The sequence below is a fragment of the Dermacentor albipictus genome, chromosome 1 (assembly GCF_038994185.2).
Source record: "Dermacentor albipictus isolate Rhodes 1998 colony chromosome 1, USDA_Dalb.pri_finalv2, whole genome shotgun sequence".
Taxonomy (NCBI): Eukaryota; Metazoa; Arthropoda; class Arachnida; order Ixodida; family Ixodidae; genus Dermacentor; species Dermacentor albipictus.
In genome coordinates, this window is record NC_091821.1 from 164,763,290 (window position 1) to 164,780,987 (window position 17,698).

Genomic DNA, 17,698 nt, shown 5'->3' on the forward strand with positions numbered 1-17,698 from the left:
ACTAACCCCCGTATGCAGAAATGCAACTTAAGTCGAAGCACATGCTTGACTTGATTTAGATGACGCCTGGCGTTAACGTGCCCAAAGACGCTCACTGCGTTTCCTTCGGCGCGTTCCCGATAGGCGTCACTCAAATCAAGTCAAGCATGGGCTTAAACTTAAGTTGCATTTCTGCATACGGGGGTAAAACGCTCCTTTAAACTTTTGCGTGAACACACTACTTTCCATTGCGCAACCATATGTGCAGCACAACATCTGAGGACTGCTTTACCTCGTAACACCAGTGTGGTATGTCTGAACAGCAGCATATAATTCAGCCATTTGGCCAGCGGCACCTGCCATAAGGTTTTCAACGAACACCTCAATACTCCTTTGCAGCAACAATGAAATTTGGTTGCATTGAAATCATGCACACATACATTTCGTTATCTTGGGGCTAAAATACATGAAGTTTCATAGGCATCGAGTTAAGAAAGTAAATTATTCGTTACATTTAAGTTTGTTACATCGAGGTTTAGCTGCATTATTCGTCCTCTATTGGTCGATACTTTCTTGCAAGCATTGGTCGTTAAGCAAATACTTAATACGCTATTAAGGTAACCTCACACAACTTTACTGAACCGTAATCTGCAACCTCCCCACAAGACTGGTCTTACTGCAAGATACTGACCCTGCAAATGCTGGGCAGCAAGGAACAGGCCAACATAAATTACACAACTGATGAGCTTTGCCTTTTCCAAGGTGAAGTGTTCATATTCTCCCAAATATAGAACAGTTTGTTTCATTTGATCTAAACAAATTTAACACAGATTCTTGTGCTTTTAATGGAGATGGAACTATCAAACTGCACAGCAAAGTGCAAGAAATTTGTGAATGCATTTTGAAAAGTTCGCTGTTGGGCGAGTTGGTACTTGTTCATGTATACAGAAAAAAATCAAGCCTGAAAAGAGGCGAACAGAGAAAAAGGAATGGGACAAAAGCATTTGTCATATTCTTTCTCATACTGGTCTCCTTGTGTGCTCGCTTTTTCTTATATTTAGAAGAGCTTGTGTTAAAGAAATAGCAGTGAGAAAAGTAACAGCAAAGAAAGTGAGCAAGCAGTGCAAGATGCAGCTAGTGGAGCAGCCCCAAAGCAGTGGTTTCATAGTTGATGCATCACTACCAACAGGATCAGAAGCATGGGTGACATACGTAGCACAAACAGACATAATAACCAAAGCTAATCCAATATTAGTGGCAATTAAAACCAAAGAACTAATAAAATACCATAAGTATCCTACACTGCATATCTCAACTAGTGCAAGCTGACAATGATCGCTACATACAGTTGACTTTCTGTTTATCCAAACTCAGTGAGATCATAAATCAGGCAAGATCATAGACTAATGATTAAATGAATGGCTACCTCCAAAAGATCCATCAAACCATCCACAAAGTAAATTTAAAAGGCTCTATTTAGCACAAAGATATGCTCAAAAATGGGCATTGTACAAATGGTCACATCCAAGACTTGGGTGGTTTTGAGTGCACTGTAAACATTCCATCATAAGCAGGTTAGCAAGTGGATCTCCAGGAAATATCTAGTTACCATATATTTAGCAGCTATCAAAACAACTAAGACTGCACACAGAAGCCAGCAAGTGGTCTACCAAAATTTTCTATAAGCTAAAGAAGAGAGTAAAAAGCAGACATGCCCTGTCTCCTACACAACACACCTCTGTCAGCCTCTGTGGCATTGGGCACTTTGAATATGGCTCATAACCTATCTCTGCCACACTTCAGTTCATAGACTTAGCAGGCTCTCGTCGCAACCAATATTTGACATAAGACCAAGATACACAAGCTTTTCCCTGCACAGATTGTGCAAGCACTCAATGAGATCTTTGCACACAAGTGAATTAAGTGAACATGTAATTTACCTTCATTAAACAGAAGTCAACTGTAACATTACATGACATTAAATAACATTATTGACAGAAACTCCCGATCATCAAAAAGATAACTTTTCACGATTAGGCAATGTGGTGTTGGTTTTGCACCATACTCCTGCACAATCGTACACCATGACAGGGGCACCATGGTGCTCACAGAAGTGCATGGCAACTATGGGGGCAAAGGAGCAGGGGAGAGTGTGCTTGCAACCAAGCGAGCTGACTGGCCAGGCATCTGCAGTACCATTCTACTTTACTCCTGGCTCCAAACTTTTGATGTCACTGTACCATGAGCTCGGCTAGCCAGCAAGTTTAACCAGTTTTGCCGATTAAATGTGCACCTACATGGTGTTAACAGGAACAGCTGATGCTTTGCAACTTTTTCTTTCTACTCCCTAAATTCTACGAATAGTAAGAATAATCACTTTTTTACTTATCGTGCTACAAGAAAAATTAATTCTTAGCAATTTCAGTACGATTGCTCCAAGTAGCAAGAAGATGGGCAACACCAGAAATAACCATGATGCTATCCTGAATGCAGACTGCAACCAAGTTATCTCTTCATTATGAGAGATGGCACTGTGGAAAGCTAAAGATTATATTCGAACATTCTCAGAATAAGATACATGGGAGGTCTCATATTCAGAGTTCTTTAACCCAGTTGTAGAACCTCATTCACCTGGAGTTCTTTAACGAACACCAAAATTCAGATTCCGTTAAGTCGTTTTTTTTTTTCGTTAAAAGATACCGACCGAAGATCCCGGCCGGCGACCATACATTTCTGAGGGCCCAATCTTCTGTTATTTCGATCTCAAGATTGGTCTTGGTCAGATAACTCGAACTTGTCTGGTCAGCTTCGCCGTAATATAGCTAAGTTATGTGGTGAAGCATACCAAGAATGCAAAGAAGCCACTGTCATGAGACGTAGAACGCCTTTCCTAATTATACAGGCGCACATGCGCCGTCTTCGGTAACAGTATGGGAACCTAGACACCTAATAAGCATACTGGCAGCTAGCTGTTAAGAGCTGTTTCAGTCATTGCTCTGGTGATTTAAGCCCTCATTTTACCAGCCATGTGTGTCTCATATATAAGACCGTCAAGGGGGGTGGGGGGGCCTCGTACACATTCTTTATCTGTGCACACACACACCGTGTACCACGAAGCGGAGAAAAACCATCTGTGTTTTCGGAAAGCTAGCGAAAAGGAAGGTTGCAAGATGTAAAAGCTCCGAAAGTCAAGGGATGTTTGAAGCCAGCGAAAGAGCAGGAATCTACCTAAACCTCTGAAGGCCTCCCAGTAAACTTATTAGGAATCTCGGTGCTAATAATGTGACTGGAGATGGCGCATTTGTGTGTGTATATTAAGTAACACGTATGTCTCGCAACGATGACACCTCCTCCACACCCCCCCCGCTTTGTATGCTTCACCGCATAACACAACTGTATTGTGGCGAAAGAAACTTTAAAGGCAAGTACAGTCAAGTGAATTAACAGTGCTTTTCGGAAGTCGTTTTGCCTTCATTTTAATATGACCCACAGGATAATTCGACCAGTTTGATATTAACAGAAGTCGACTGTATTTTTGCATCTGATCAGAATGCAGTCTCCAAATCTGGGAATTCGCTAGCGTTGCACAGGGAGCTCAAAACGAACCGATGTGATTTGTGAAGTCATTAAATTGCAGTCCTTAACGTCATTACAGTATCACTACTAGAAAAACTCGATATTAAAGGCACAAGCAGAAAACACAGCATGCACAGAGTGCACGCAGTCAAACAGCTTGAAAACAGATGCTGCTGCAGGAAGCACACGTGGTAATGTGCCATCAAGTGAGTCACAAAGGTTCATCTTAAACACTACTATCTGTACTATGGCACAAGTAAATGCAAAAGCAGTGTCATGTGAACAGAGTGCAGAAATCAAAGCAAAAGCTTCTGTAATGCACAAAGTAAAGCCCTTCAGCCACACAGACTTGCACGCAATCAAACTGGTAGTGTTTGTGAGGTTTATTGTGGTCCCCTATTCAAATGTTTGCTGGTACTTCCATTGATATGTCTAGTATAACCAGAATTTTTAGACTTTAGAATTTTATTTTCACCATGCCCAATAAGACTAATGCAGAGGTGGAACAAATTAAAAGCACAAAAACGACAGAATTACAATGTCTGTGCAAACATTAATTTACTATACATTAATTCAGAACTGAGCTGTCCAAAGTAATTTCAGATAAAGTAAAATATGCTTGGCTGGGTAAATTACTGACACCCATCACGACTGCCTTTATAGCCATAAACTTGTGTTGCAACTTGACTGGCAGCCACCCAGTGCCACCACTTGAACTGCTATCAGTATCTGATAAGAAATGGTCTCAGTCCTGACATTAAATTTATGAATTTATTTTCCTTAATGGATAGCTGTTTATCTATTCATTAGGGCATGGAGCGTCATCCATAAATCTACTGAAAGCCCTTTGGCTCTAGAAATGAAAGTGATACAAGATACTGTCAATTTCTTTCCTTAAAACTATAAGGATGTATTCTGCTATGAGTATGGAGCACAGTGTCCCTCAGAGAACTAACTGCGGACTTCACTCTAGTATAATGTGCGGTACACACGCTCTTCTACGCATTTCAAAGCTAGGCTACTTAAACACTGATACAACACTGCAAGTTCTGCCCTCAATAAAGGCATTATAATGCAGTTTCTGACTGTTTAAGTACAGCAGATGGCTCTACAGATGTTATTTCGTACACTACAACACAACTGCAGTTTGTCTCCAAGCATGTCTGCAAGGCTAGAATGGCTTTTAGAAGGATCAATAGGCCAAGCATGCTATAAGCAAAAGCCTACCCTGTTAAGGTGTTATTCCACAGCCAAGTCTCGGGAAAGAAGCGTCGCAGTCGTTGCTTTCCCTCGTTATGACCTGCCGATCCCCCAGCATATGCAGAGTCTTCGAGCTCAAAGTCGCCACCAAATCCAGAACGATAGTAGACTGAAGGATTGGCAATTATGGCAAGGAGGACAAAAAATTAAGAAGGGTCAACAATAATAAATACGAGTGGGCACTAGTAAATGCTCCGGGATGTTTAAGGAATTTGGTAAGAAATCTGCATTATAAAAGCCAGAAAAGGCACTAGCAAATTTACATTTTCTCTGCTTTCCTAACTGCAATTTTTGTTTCCTTCAATTAAAAACGTTCCCTGATCAAAATCTTATGACTACCCACTACACTAAATCCTTTCTGCAAAAATAAAAGACTGCAGATAAAACAGCCATTGAGTTGTCACTATAACAGCGAACAGAACTGACCAACTAGCCCAAGCAGTCACCATGCCACAATTAAAACACATTTAATTCCAAATGTTAACAGGATGATCTCATGCATGCAAAATAAAAAAATTGGCTTTTATTGTCCCCCCCCCCCTCTCATTCAAAATTCAAAACGGAACTATTTCACATAGCCCATAACAAGGGATGTGCTTTGAGATACTAGATATGTTCCAATTAAAGCTGAACATTAACATTTCCTATCTAAATAATAGAGTGAAAAAAATTGTAATGTATATATACACCCTCACAGCATATTAATGTGCATTCATGGAATTGCTCAACATTTCAAGCAAGCTAAAAGCAGCCATCAGACTCACTGGCATCGTCAAACTCGTACACAAGGCCATTTGTAAGCACAGCCATGCCTGCATCCTGCAGAGATTACAAGAATTTTCATAAACAACAAAACAAATTATCTGCAAGATACTTTTTAAATGTCTTCCAGGAAAATAATTTACCATATATATATAATTTACCACATATAGTTCTAAAGAAAATATAAAAATTATGGGGTTTTATGTGCTAAAACAACTATCTGATTATGAGGCAAGCCATAGTGAGGGACTCCGGAATAATTTGGACCACCTAGGGCTCTTTAACGCACACCTAAATCTAAGCACACTGGTGTTCCGATATTTTGCCCCCAATATAATTCTTTTTTACCTTTATTGCATATGCAAAAATGTATAAAGAACAAAGGTCCACACAGTTCTCCTTAGGAATGAACAAGGTTAGACAACAACTTGCAATCAAACAAACATTTAAATTCTTTTGCGTAGAGAAATCGTGTCCACTAACTTTGGGTCCAATATTTCTAAATCTCGCACTGTGGAAATGTTTATGCTAGAACAAATACTGCCACTGTTGGCACTGCCTAAATTAAAGCACTCATGTTTTTCTCAGTCACCTGCAAGCTGGGAAAAATGAGCTGCCTAGAATGCAAGTATTGTAGCTTTCATTCTACCTTAAAGAGGTCATGTGTAGTTGTTGATCCTGGCCACCAGAGAGAACGCCTGCGCCGTCTGTACCAAGGGGGCCAGTACTTTGCCTTCTTCCCACTATCAAATGATTCCAGTTCTTCTATAACCTGGAAGATCAAAATGTCTGCTCAGTCAATCCTTCGTTGCATGCTGTGAATTCTTCCCTGCCTCCAGAGAAAAAATACACATTATGTCGCATGCTAAATGAAGTCACTCACCTGTTCCTGGCTCAAGTCATTGCCCTTCTTAAGGAGCAACACACTCTGGTCAACACCAAGAACACCAATGTATGCATTAGGTTTTGTTGACACCAAGACATTCAACTGCCCACCAGGCTTTGTTTCAGCTATGCTTGTCTGCACATGCACCTGCAATGAATAGCCACAAAGGAGGTAAGTGACACATCTACTGCACAATGTATTTTTATTACACTTGGTGTGAAAAAAGCTTTGTTAAAATTGACCTTGTTAGCAAGTCCAACACAAAGTTATATCTGAAACTAAGCAACAGCCTAATTATGAAGAAATATGTGCCGTGAAATCTTAATTTGACTAATTCAGAAATTCGGACACATTGAACTAGCCGTCTAGTCGTAGTAAAATATATGTTATTCTACAGCACCAAACGTTTAATTTGGAGTCATTTGCTATGCACTAGTCAATTTGGGCAATTCCCAAGCATGACAGCAGTGAAGCACAGCAAGAATAGACTGCTAAAAATGTGCACATGAAAAATAACCAAGGCGAGACAAGCACTAGCATACGACCAAGACAAAGCAAAGTGACAAGGTATGCATTTCTACAGCCATAACATGGAACAAATCAATGTGCACCATGGTGTGAATGCTTTGTGCTTGATTTCTCCTTCCTCAGGCATTTGGGGTTTAGGCAGTGTGTGAGTGCAGAGCACAGTTACAGTGCATGACGAGAGATTTTCATTTTTGTTTGGCAATGCATTTAATGCAACATATACCATAGAAGCAATGAGTAAATAGAATGAGAGGCATCTTGACTATTACCTGCAGTTTAATACCCAACTTGCTGGCTATATGGTGATAACACAACAGCCTTGCCAGCCAGCTCATTGACAATAAAATACTGTACTAACTGGGAGAGGTTCTTATATAGTCATCAAAAGTGCACTTCTTTGGATGAAAACATGCCAATCATGCTGCCACTGCTGTCACCCTGTGAGTAACTTCGTCACTAGTTCCTCGTTATTCTTTACGATGATGAAAATGTGAACAAGGTGAAAGCAGGAGCCAACGTTTCGACATGTCATTCTTTTCGACAGGTCAGTCTTTTTCAAGGTGATATATGCTCCCCTCGGCACAGTCTTCTTCTTCTAAATGGGGAAGAGGGTAAGGTGGGTGGGCGAGGCAATGACCGAGAGTGTGTGTTAGCAGCGAGGGTGCACAATTGAAAAGAATCTTGTGCTCCCTTTTAGAAGAACCGTACCTATATATGCTGTGCGGAGGAAAGCATGTGTCACGTTGAAAAAGACAAGTCTACTTGTCGAAATGTTGGCTCCTGCTTTCACCGTATTCTCGTTTTTCTCAGTCTAATTTCCATCTCCCCCATTCCCCGTGTTTTCCCTCATTATTCTGTAGCAGTTTAGTGGGCATCCTTTTGGCGACATCTGGGTGCTGCATCACTTGCTCATGTTGAGGAAAGCTGTTTCTGTGCAAATTTTGTAAAACATACGAAAGTGCATAGCAGAATTTTTCACTAAATTACGGTATGTTTATGCAGAGAACATTTCATTGCCTTCTTTGTCAATTCATAGATTGAGCAATTGGATAACTTGGCCATTGTTTGGGTCATGTCAAATACGTGCAATACTTTTACTGCAAAAATGCCACAGTGAAGTTTATTGCATTATGCAAAGCAAAGAGACACTTACAGGTGTCCGCAGAATTCCTCCAACATCATAATTGACAGCATCAGCCACAACTTCACCGTCCTTCCTGACATAGTAGACAAGTACTCGTGCCTTTGGAGCCATGCGGAATGTGGCAGAAAAGCTGAATCGGTAGCTCCGCACACCAGACACAGGAAGAGTTTGTGCATACACTATGTCTCCTCGGCCCATTACCTGAGGTACAGAGAGAAGAAATAGGTTTGTTAAAGATAACACAGAAGCCCAAAAATAAGGAATACCACAACAAACGTAATACCAACACCAAACTTTTGTACAATACAAATACAAAATATCAGTTAAAATGTATGCATCACTGATATGAAGCACCTGAATCAGTTCAAAACAATTCTGACAAGCACATCAATGTCTGAACTTTTCACCAGAAAAATTTGAGAAAGAAAAAATCGCAGTGGTTGTTGCATCCTCTCTCTACAATGTGCAACTGCAAAGCTATGCACTTTATTTTGTATTGACGTAATAGTTCTGCGCAAACCCGCAAGGTGGAGAGAAGTAATTAATAAGGGGAAATGAATGGTAGTCCCGGGTTCGAGTCCAGGACCAGGATGAATTTTTCTTCAACTGCGAGGCTTTTCTTTTGAGGAACCCGCATGGGTTTCCTTCGTTGCACTCAGCTACATTTGGGTGGACATCTCATTTCCTCTTATTAATTACTTCTCTCCACCTTGCTGGTTTCCGCAGAACTATCGCGTCAAAATCTTGCCTGTGCCCTCGAGTTGTTGACAAATTCGACTTTGCCCTGCCATCTGCTAGCCGCCTGGTTAGCTCAGATGGTAGAGCGGCTACCCCAGAAAGGAGGTGGCCCTGGGTTCAAGTCCTGGACCAGGACGAATTTTTCTTCAACTGCGAAGCTTTTCTTTCGAGGAACCCATATGGGTTTCCTTTATAGCACTTATCTACGTCTGGGTGGCCATCTCATTTCCCCTTATTAATTACTTCTCTCCACCTTGCGGGTTTCCACAGAACTATTACATCAAACTCTTGCCTTTGCCTCAATCGTTGAGAGATTCAACTTTGCCCTGCCATCTGCCTGTTTAGCTCAGATGGTAGAGTGGCTGCTCCAAAAGGCAGTGGGGTCCCGGGTACGAGAACCAGACCAGGACAAATTTTTCTTCAACTGCTAGGCTTTTCTTTCAAGGAACCCTTATGGGTTTCCTTTATACCACTTAGCTACATTTGGGTGGACGTCTCATTTTCCCTTATGAATTTATTCTGTATTGCGCACCACAGTGAAACATTAGCTGATCCATAATGTCTTGTTTAACTTCGCTGCGCACAATTTCATGTCACAGAAAATCTTGAATCATTTACCGATAATATATTGATAACATAGAAAAGCATGAGCACGCAAGAGCTGGGCTTGATATCTGCTGCATGCTGGTTCACTAGACATGCCACTGTTCAAAAAAAAATTCCCTTGCATTTCTCAATATTTATCCGGTGGTATATAAAGCAACATTTGTACTATTGTACAAATGCTTGGGATGCATGCTGCATTGTTCCTTAGTTATACATTGATTGTTACAAAGAAATTTGCACTACTCCTGTGAAAAGTATGCACCTCAGAAGCTATAGCTATAGTATGCAGTAATTGGCAAGCTTCAAGATTTAGTCCATACTTGCCGATTTCATGAGGAAAGTGCACAATGCAACAACAAGCGAGAGGTAAAGAGAAGCTAATTTTTGTTCGAGCTAAGGGATTATTGAACTTTTGCATGCAGTAGACATAAGAAACTTACAATACGTATCAAAAGAACAGCACACACGAGATTCAATGCCACTGCCATTGTTGTACCTGTGCTCTTCTCTTTTCCTGCACTGCATTCTTTTTTTTATTTCGAAGCCATCACAATGAACTAAACTGCCCGCACTGTAACAACCTGTTGTGCCTCTAAGCTAGCCGCATGTAGTGTGATCGTGGATATATATATACAAAGAGGAAAATATTGGAAAGTTTGAATAGCATCCTGTAGGTTGCTTTTTTTTTTTTCTTTCACAGAGGGAGGCAAGAAGTTGACAAAAAATGAGGAGATGAGATGATAGAGTTCACAGTGCAACACAGATCTCACCTCATAGACAATATGGTCAAGAGTGTCAGTAGCGTTGACCTCAAACTCAACAATGTCACCCACTTTAGGCTCCTCAGTGATCATGACAGCCTGGAGGAAGCTGCGACTAGGAGACTTGGCTGGGTAGATGCCATCCAGGTAATATGTCTGACCCCGGAACTCTGCCCGAAGACCCAGAATTACAGTGCTGTTCTCATTGGGTGGGAAGAACTCCAACCGTATGACACCATTTTGTGGCACCCAATGCTGGCTGCTCTGCCAGAGCTCTTCATTAAAATTGAAGCCATAGTGCAGTGTCAGCTGGTTCACTGCATCATTCACAGGGCTGTCATCCTGGTAGGCTACCTTGAGCTGTAAAAGCAAATTGCAAGGACTCATTTTGCACACGTCTACACAGAATGTGTATAACTGTCACATAACTGCTGTTACATGAATCCTGTGTAAAATATTGAGTTATCTCGCTATAATTATTTTTTCGCACTTCCTGCATGGGCCCAAGTCTAGCCGAGAAGGCTAAGGGCCCAGATGATTCACATGTACTTCTCATTAGTCATCTGAATAAACTGATTTTGAATTGAATTGAATTGAATGCAGCCCAACACAAACAAAGCAATGACAAATTTGACATTAAGCTTGATATGTGTCATTTGATACATTCTCATCTCACGCATATCCCACAACACATGCTATAGAACATGTAATTACAGTGGCTGCTGCTAACAAAGCCAGATCAGAACCTACAGTGGCTGCAGAGGAAAGGTAGAAACACGGCACATGCACGATCTAGCCTGTCACCCTTGCCATGAGCACAAACACACAATAGAGAAAGTGAAAAGATATGTGCTTTGTCACTCGCTTAACTGCTCTAAATCTGTTAAGGCTGCAGTAGTGATCATGTGCGTTTTGCAGCAGCTCTTAAAATGCCCGCTACTTACAAGAGTAAGCAAATTATAATGTACTATATTTCAGCAGCCCGTCGAAAATAACATGCATACTGCAGCCTTTTATTTCAGTGGGCATGGCAGGAAACATTTTACTTCAGATTCAGTTCATGTGATAACTGAATGAACAAAGCACATAAATACAAAGAGGAAACAAAGAACATTATTATTACTGCAAAGTTCTGATCTCACAAGCATCAACTTAGCATGACTATTGTGCCACAGTGGTCCTTCCATCCTTTTCATTGTCATTTTCAAACACATAACGCTGCCAAGCAACAGAATGGTAATAACAAGGGGGTAGGAGAGGAGGTGGGGTATAAGGAAAGTTCTGTTGAAGAAAACTGAAGACAAAAGTGACATCAGTATACCATTGACATGAACTGAAACATTCTACAAACCTTCCATTTAGTTTGTGAATGAATGTGGTGTTTTGTGGCGCAAGGGCCAAGTGTGGCCAAAGAGCGCCAGGCCGGTGCTAATGTGTTCGCAATGGAGCTATGATTGACAAAAGGTAGATGATACGGTGGCTGTATAGGGGCCTAAAAACAGTTGCTATAATGTGCATAAAAACCTATAGAAGATAAAATTATGCCAATGATTAATGAGCTGTACAATGAACACGAAATACGCATTGTAATATAATTATCAGATAGTGACATATCTCATAGATAAACTTTTTGCAATAAGCACTACTGCCTTAACAGAACCCTTGGGATGCAAGGGCCTGGAGGCACATGCTTTGCAAGACAACCATCACAGCGGCATCCTCTAAAAAGAGGATGTGCTATGAATTTATGAGGCTAAAAACTTGCAAGTCTACATCGTTCAAGAAAGCTATGACTGCTGTGGTGTCAAAGAACACTTCTTCACCAAGAAACATTGCTGGATGGAGAGGGGTGTGCTGGCGATATACAAGAGGAAAATGCCTCTTTCTCTCAGCTTCGGATTCCCGACACTCCAGGAGTACGTGGAGAATGGTCAGCCTCTCACCACGTCTACCACACGTTGGAGGCTCATTTCCTGTCAGTAAAAAATTGTGGGTGCCATAGGTGTGTCCTATCCTGAGTCGACAGAATAGGACATCAGTACGTCGTGTTTTCGTTTTCGGGGGCCAGAAACCTAACTTTGGCTCAATCAAGTGAAGCTTATTCTTAGTTTCCATGTCCCATAAGCATTGCCGGTGGCTTCGCAGATTCTTCCTTAAGAGAGGCTTCAGATCTGTAACAGGGACAGCAGCCGTAGGAATAATGGCTTGTGAGGTGAGTGATGTAGCCATTTCATCAGCTAGTACATTCCCCTCGATGCCTCTATGGCCAGGTACCCAGCATATAATGACATGCTGGTCAGACATATATGCTCTACAGAGAATGGAATATAGCTCGGTAAGTACAGGGTTTTTGTGTTTACAGTGACTTCAATGCTTTTACGATGCTTAAGGAGTCTGTGAATATAATTGTTTTTTGAAGATTTGATTTTCTTATATGTTTCACAGCCGACAATAGTGCGTGGGCCTCAGCCGTAAATATACTTGTTTCAGGGTGCAGTACACCGGATTTAGAGAAAGATGGACCAATGGCTGCATAGGACACCCCGGCATGCGACTTAGAAGAGTCAGTGTAAAACTCTGTGCATGAGTACTTGTACTGCAGCTCTAAGAAATGCATTTTAATGTGTGTCTCTGGCGCATGTTTAGTGATCTCTACAAAGGATGTGTCACACTCTATCAGCTGCCACTGCCATGGTGGTAATTCCATTTAGTTTGTCTCCCGATTATAGGATCTGAAGTAAGGTCGGCTTGGCACTGTAGTACTCAGTTGTCAGCATATTTACTCTATAGCATTTCCATACTCCCTCTCCTTTTGCTTATTTAAATCTAGACTCATTCCCAACACTCCAAGCAAGAGCTTCAACTTATGCAAAAGCACTAACAAGAAAAAAAGACTAGCGCAAACATTTACAAAAAAGTTCAGCGTTGATAGGCACAAGCTCGTGCACTTTTTATGCATCTTTTACCATACATAGTGAGTGATCTTAATAAACACAGCATAGAGTGGGAAGCACAGTTTCTCTACACATGCACACCATGCAGCACAGTGCCCAGCAACATATAAACCCAAGGAGGTCCTATTGGCATTTTCCAGAGGACCATGCAGGGGCCAAAAATACTACGGGTATTCATATTATCTGCAGTAGTTTCCACCGCATAGCTCCAGACAAAGCTGCAGCCACTCACAAAGCAGGTGTACTTGAGGCCTGGCTTGAAGGTTTCTGAAGTTTTCACCAGCTCCACTTTTATCTCCTTGTCGTATACAATGATGTAGCTGGTTGCATTGTACTTGCGGCCGGTCAGCTCTTCTGTCACCAAAGCAAAGAACTCAATCTCCCGCAGAAAGAAGTCAGTCTTGAGGGAGAGGTCTCGTACAATTACTACAGGTATGTCTACACTGCCATCAATCTACAGAACAGGAGAAAAAAAAGATATTCATTAACGCTTTTTATATATCTCGAGACAGTTTACCAGGCATTAAATATTATCAATAATTTAAAGCACGAATGATAAAGGTGGATTTCCACTGTGCAGTTAAGAACACCACTCACTGATGTTTTTGTCTGGTACTGCTCGTAAGGCCTTGGATGCAGCTGGTGGTATCGGGTGCGAGGGGTGACTGTCAACGTAACAGTGCCTTTCACTGGCTTGCCATATGTATACCTGAAGATACGACACACAAATAACATACATAAAATTGTCCATCACATCACTGCAAGGAACCTGAGCATGGTTGTCAGTCAGTGAATGACTACTATGTGCGGAAAAACAGAGGGTAACAACTCACGTAGCTGAAACTGTTGCAACAACTTCAGACTTATTGTAAGTGGCGTATGGAGGAAGGCCCACCTTAACCTCAAATGTGGGCAGCACTATAGGTCAGCAAAACATGTAAAAGAAAAAAGAAAGTGGAAGCACACCTGTAGTAAAAAATTTAACCATAATAATGTCCTTGAAATCCACACCAGAAAAGTAAAAACCAAGCAGACTCACCATATTCAGCAACTGTAAAACTCTTCTTGAATTTCTGACCCTGTTAAAGATTTGAAGTATAGAAATGAGCTGTACGAATATGCGACTAAGCAATGCTTAAAGCAATGCTGTTCGATTTTTCAGTCAGCAATGTGAAAAAATTCAATAAATGTGGTAAGGACACACACACCTAGGTATTTACTAAGAACACTTTTGTGTAATCATGAGCAAAATAAACGTGAAGTCAAATTCATTCAAAAAGTAAACTGAAATGGTAATTCAAGCCCAAAAAGAAATTAGAAGAATTATGTTGAAAGATGTCAAATAATGATGTCAGTTATCCCTCTCCCAAGCACATGTTTAAATATGAATTTCAAATACGTCACAATAACATGCAATCAACCTAAAGAACAATCAACTCATTGTGCTATTCTTATCTGAATTTTTTTTTTAGCTTTCATTTGCCATGACTGCATGCACTCACTCTTATCAATTCCTTTTGTTTCTTCATTTGTTGCTGCCAGAAGGCAGGCACCACATGCAATGTCTCATGCAAAGAGCACCATGTGTGACTGATTTAGTGTCTGGCATAAATTACGCAGTTATGAACAGATTTCTTTCCTATTTTCCCTTGGCTTCCAAAGTTATTGTATTCACACTTCCACATCCTACAAGTGTCACAGCAGCCTATTTTGTATGCATCATCTATGTCTCTGAACCTACCTTTAGATGTAATGGTACAGCTGATGAGTCATAGAAACCAAAGCCATATTGCAAATAAATACTGGTAAACACATACAGCAATCTTTTGTATTACAGTTTATAACTAGCAAATGCATATATAATAATGAAAGGCAACAATCAAAATTTGCCAAAACCACAATCGGATTATGAGGCACACCGTTGTGGGGGACTCCGGAAAGTTGGACCACCTGGGTTTCTTTAATGTGCACCTAAATTTAAATACACAGGTGTTTTCACGTTTCGCACCGATTGAAATGCGGCCGCCGTGGCAGGGAATCAAAATTTGATGCCAGTGCCATTTAGATGCTTGCTATAACTTCTATTGTCCCAAGACTAAAAGATATGCTAAGCCAAGTCTTCCAGCCAAGTACACCAAGCCAACTTTGAATGGTAACCTTGAAGTCGGCCACCAACTATGCAGATGGCTAGACAAGCTGCGGCTAGACAGGCTGCGATTTTACTACTTGCATACTATGAACTGAATTTTCGTTGCTTTTTGATTTAAGATGTTACTCAAAGGTACTCAGCCTTCCATGAGGTTTAAGGAATAAGCATTTTCCCTTGTTCTATTCTGCATATTTCTCACCTCGTCTTCAACCTAAGGTGCCAACCCTAAGGTCGATAAAATGCTTTTAGCAACAGTAGCACTAGTGACACCCTATAAACAAGGCATATGAACAATAACAACAAAAACGAAAATAAGTTTTATTATGGCCTCGTATTTCAAGAAAATTCACTAGTGACCACCCATGATATACACGTTTATCATGCACATAAAAGGCTCAACATGTGACAACAAAAATATCATTTAACAAAATTGACACAGTTGCAGCTATTCTTACCAGTACATCCACATTAATAGTCCAGTCTCCAAGAACAGGTTGATCAGAAAGTTGAAGTTCAGACGAATAAATTCCTGTACAGAAAATTGCCAGTAAATAATTTTCCAACCACTCAAATTTTGGCAAATGGATGTTTTACAACTAACAAATGGTGACTGGTCAGCTATTATGCACTTAACAAAGACTTCAGCTTACGTACCTCTCTGAGTAAACACCCGATCCCACTGATGAATCCTGTTGCCTTTGGCATCCTGGAAAATGTGCAGTAATTTATACTTTACAAATATGCTATAAAGATAATAACAGCAAGTTTTTTACACTTATTGCTTTCTTTAGATGTAAGTCCAATCCACAGTACAAATTATTAAGGAACAACAATATGGGGACAGTGATGAAAGGGAAAGCAACAGTGAAATTCTGTCAGATTGGCAATGCCAAAACAACCCTCAATGCTACATCTTGCCAAGCACCATGATAATAAATTGAGTACATCACGTTGGTAAATTATGCATTGCACTAGAACAATGTCTCCCTCACTTCACTCTGCAAATACTTATCGATCCCAAGAATAACTTGCATTATATACCTGAATGCTTTGCCCTGTCTTCTTATCCTCATTCTTATCCTCATCCTTATCCCTCATTCTACACATTGCTTCCAAAGTGAAAATACTATGCTGCACTCAGTGGCAGTGTACCCTGTAACATGTACAGCTTTTACTTCCTCCAAATGATCAAGTTTGGTCATCTTTCCAGCAGACTGATGCAAGTGAAAGGCGGCAACGAACATTGGTCCGAAGACCTCACTAAAAGATTCAATCCGTAGCACAGTGACAGGCGGTCTGCACAAAGGGCAGGGACGTAATCACTGAGAGCTTATGACTCGCTTACTGGGCGTTCCTAGTTCAAGGGGAACAATTGCAAGCCCCTATACCAATCATGAAAGAAGTTCCACGGGTTACCCAGTCTTTTCAGACAGGGGTAAAGGCACATTGCTTCCTTTGGTGCAGCATACATGTGGCCCCGGACATCTAGGGGCATCACAGACCTGTTATTGCCGTTTCGTGCGACTAGAAGCCATTGTCCCTCTAGGAAGGTTGCAAGGTGCTGGGAACCTCACACCTATTGAAAAGGCTAAAATCTCGTTCGTTATGGGAATTAACCAGAAAAATAACTCCCCCAACCAAGAATGATCATGGACCACCATCAACCACGTAACAAAACAACAAAATTTTAAAGCTTATGACGGGGCCAAATATGTGAAAATTATTGCACGTAAATAAGAAGTTTTTCATATGTGACACTAAAAGTGTCTATGCTTGCGTCTCCTTGTGAAGATTGGGCAGGCGAAGAGAGAGTAAACAAAGGCTATGGTAACTTGACTACACTTTAGTTGCTGTGCAAGTGCTGCATCAAATGAAGCAAGCCCAACAAAAATTACTAACTTGAATAAACCAGTGCCAACAGCATATCAATATCTAAACATTTTAATAATGGATCAATCCTAAGACTGAGCCAATTTCAGAAAGACATTTTTTTCCTTCAGGCTAGAGCTCTTTCTTCAGGCTAGAATAGCCAAGGGGAGCATCAGCATGGGTGAAGGTGAGATACCATAACAGTGCAATTAGTGCTCTTCTTTTCCTTTACAGGGATAGTTGCATCCAAGAACACAGCATTTTAGGAGACTTATAAAGCTACATGAGTGCATGCCAATAGTGCACATTAAAGGGATTGACAGCCAATTTTTATGGTACCCAATTTTTTAATACAACAAAAAGCTTACTCGTCTGTCCATATAGTGGCAAGGTTGAAAATGCAGTGGCACATGTTTTATCAGAATTTTCCATTCTGTATTGAGGATGTAGTCGTGCTCAAGAAACATGCTAGAAACAATGATAGGT

At 40.8% G+C, this 17,698-nt stretch overlaps 1 protein-coding gene across 5 annotated transcripts in view; it reads right to left on the reverse strand.

Annotated features, from left to right (window-relative positions):
- LOC135911403 (CD109 antigen-like) overlaps positions 1 to 17,698 on the reverse strand; it is a 130,056-nt gene that overhangs the window by 37,400 nt on the left and 74,958 nt on the right. For 4 of the 5 annotated variants that reach the window (XM_065443675.1, XM_065443692.1, XM_065443682.1 and 1 more), the window contains 11 exons: positions 15,998 to 16,049; positions 15,799 to 15,872; positions 14,234 to 14,273; positions 14,028 to 14,112; positions 13,792 to 13,903; positions 13,427 to 13,648; positions 10,250 to 10,600; positions 8,145 to 8,336; positions 6,461 to 6,610; positions 6,227 to 6,349; positions 5,580 to 5,634 (listed from right to left, as the gene is read on the reverse strand). In XM_065443675.1, the coding sequence (XP_065299747.1) occupies positions 5,580 to 5,634; positions 6,227 to 6,349; positions 6,461 to 6,610; positions 8,145 to 8,336; positions 10,250 to 10,600; positions 13,427 to 13,648; positions 13,792 to 13,903; positions 14,028 to 14,112; positions 14,234 to 14,273; positions 15,799 to 15,872; positions 15,998 to 16,049 (1,456 nt within the window). Of the gene's footprint in view, positions 1 to 4,782; positions 4,925 to 5,579; positions 5,635 to 6,226; positions 6,350 to 6,460; positions 6,611 to 8,144; positions 8,337 to 10,249; positions 10,601 to 13,426; positions 13,649 to 13,791; positions 13,904 to 14,027; positions 14,113 to 14,233; positions 14,274 to 15,798; positions 15,873 to 15,997; positions 16,050 to 17,698 lie in introns of all 5 variants that reach the window. The other variant, XM_065443701.1, reaches the window with a different exon arrangement.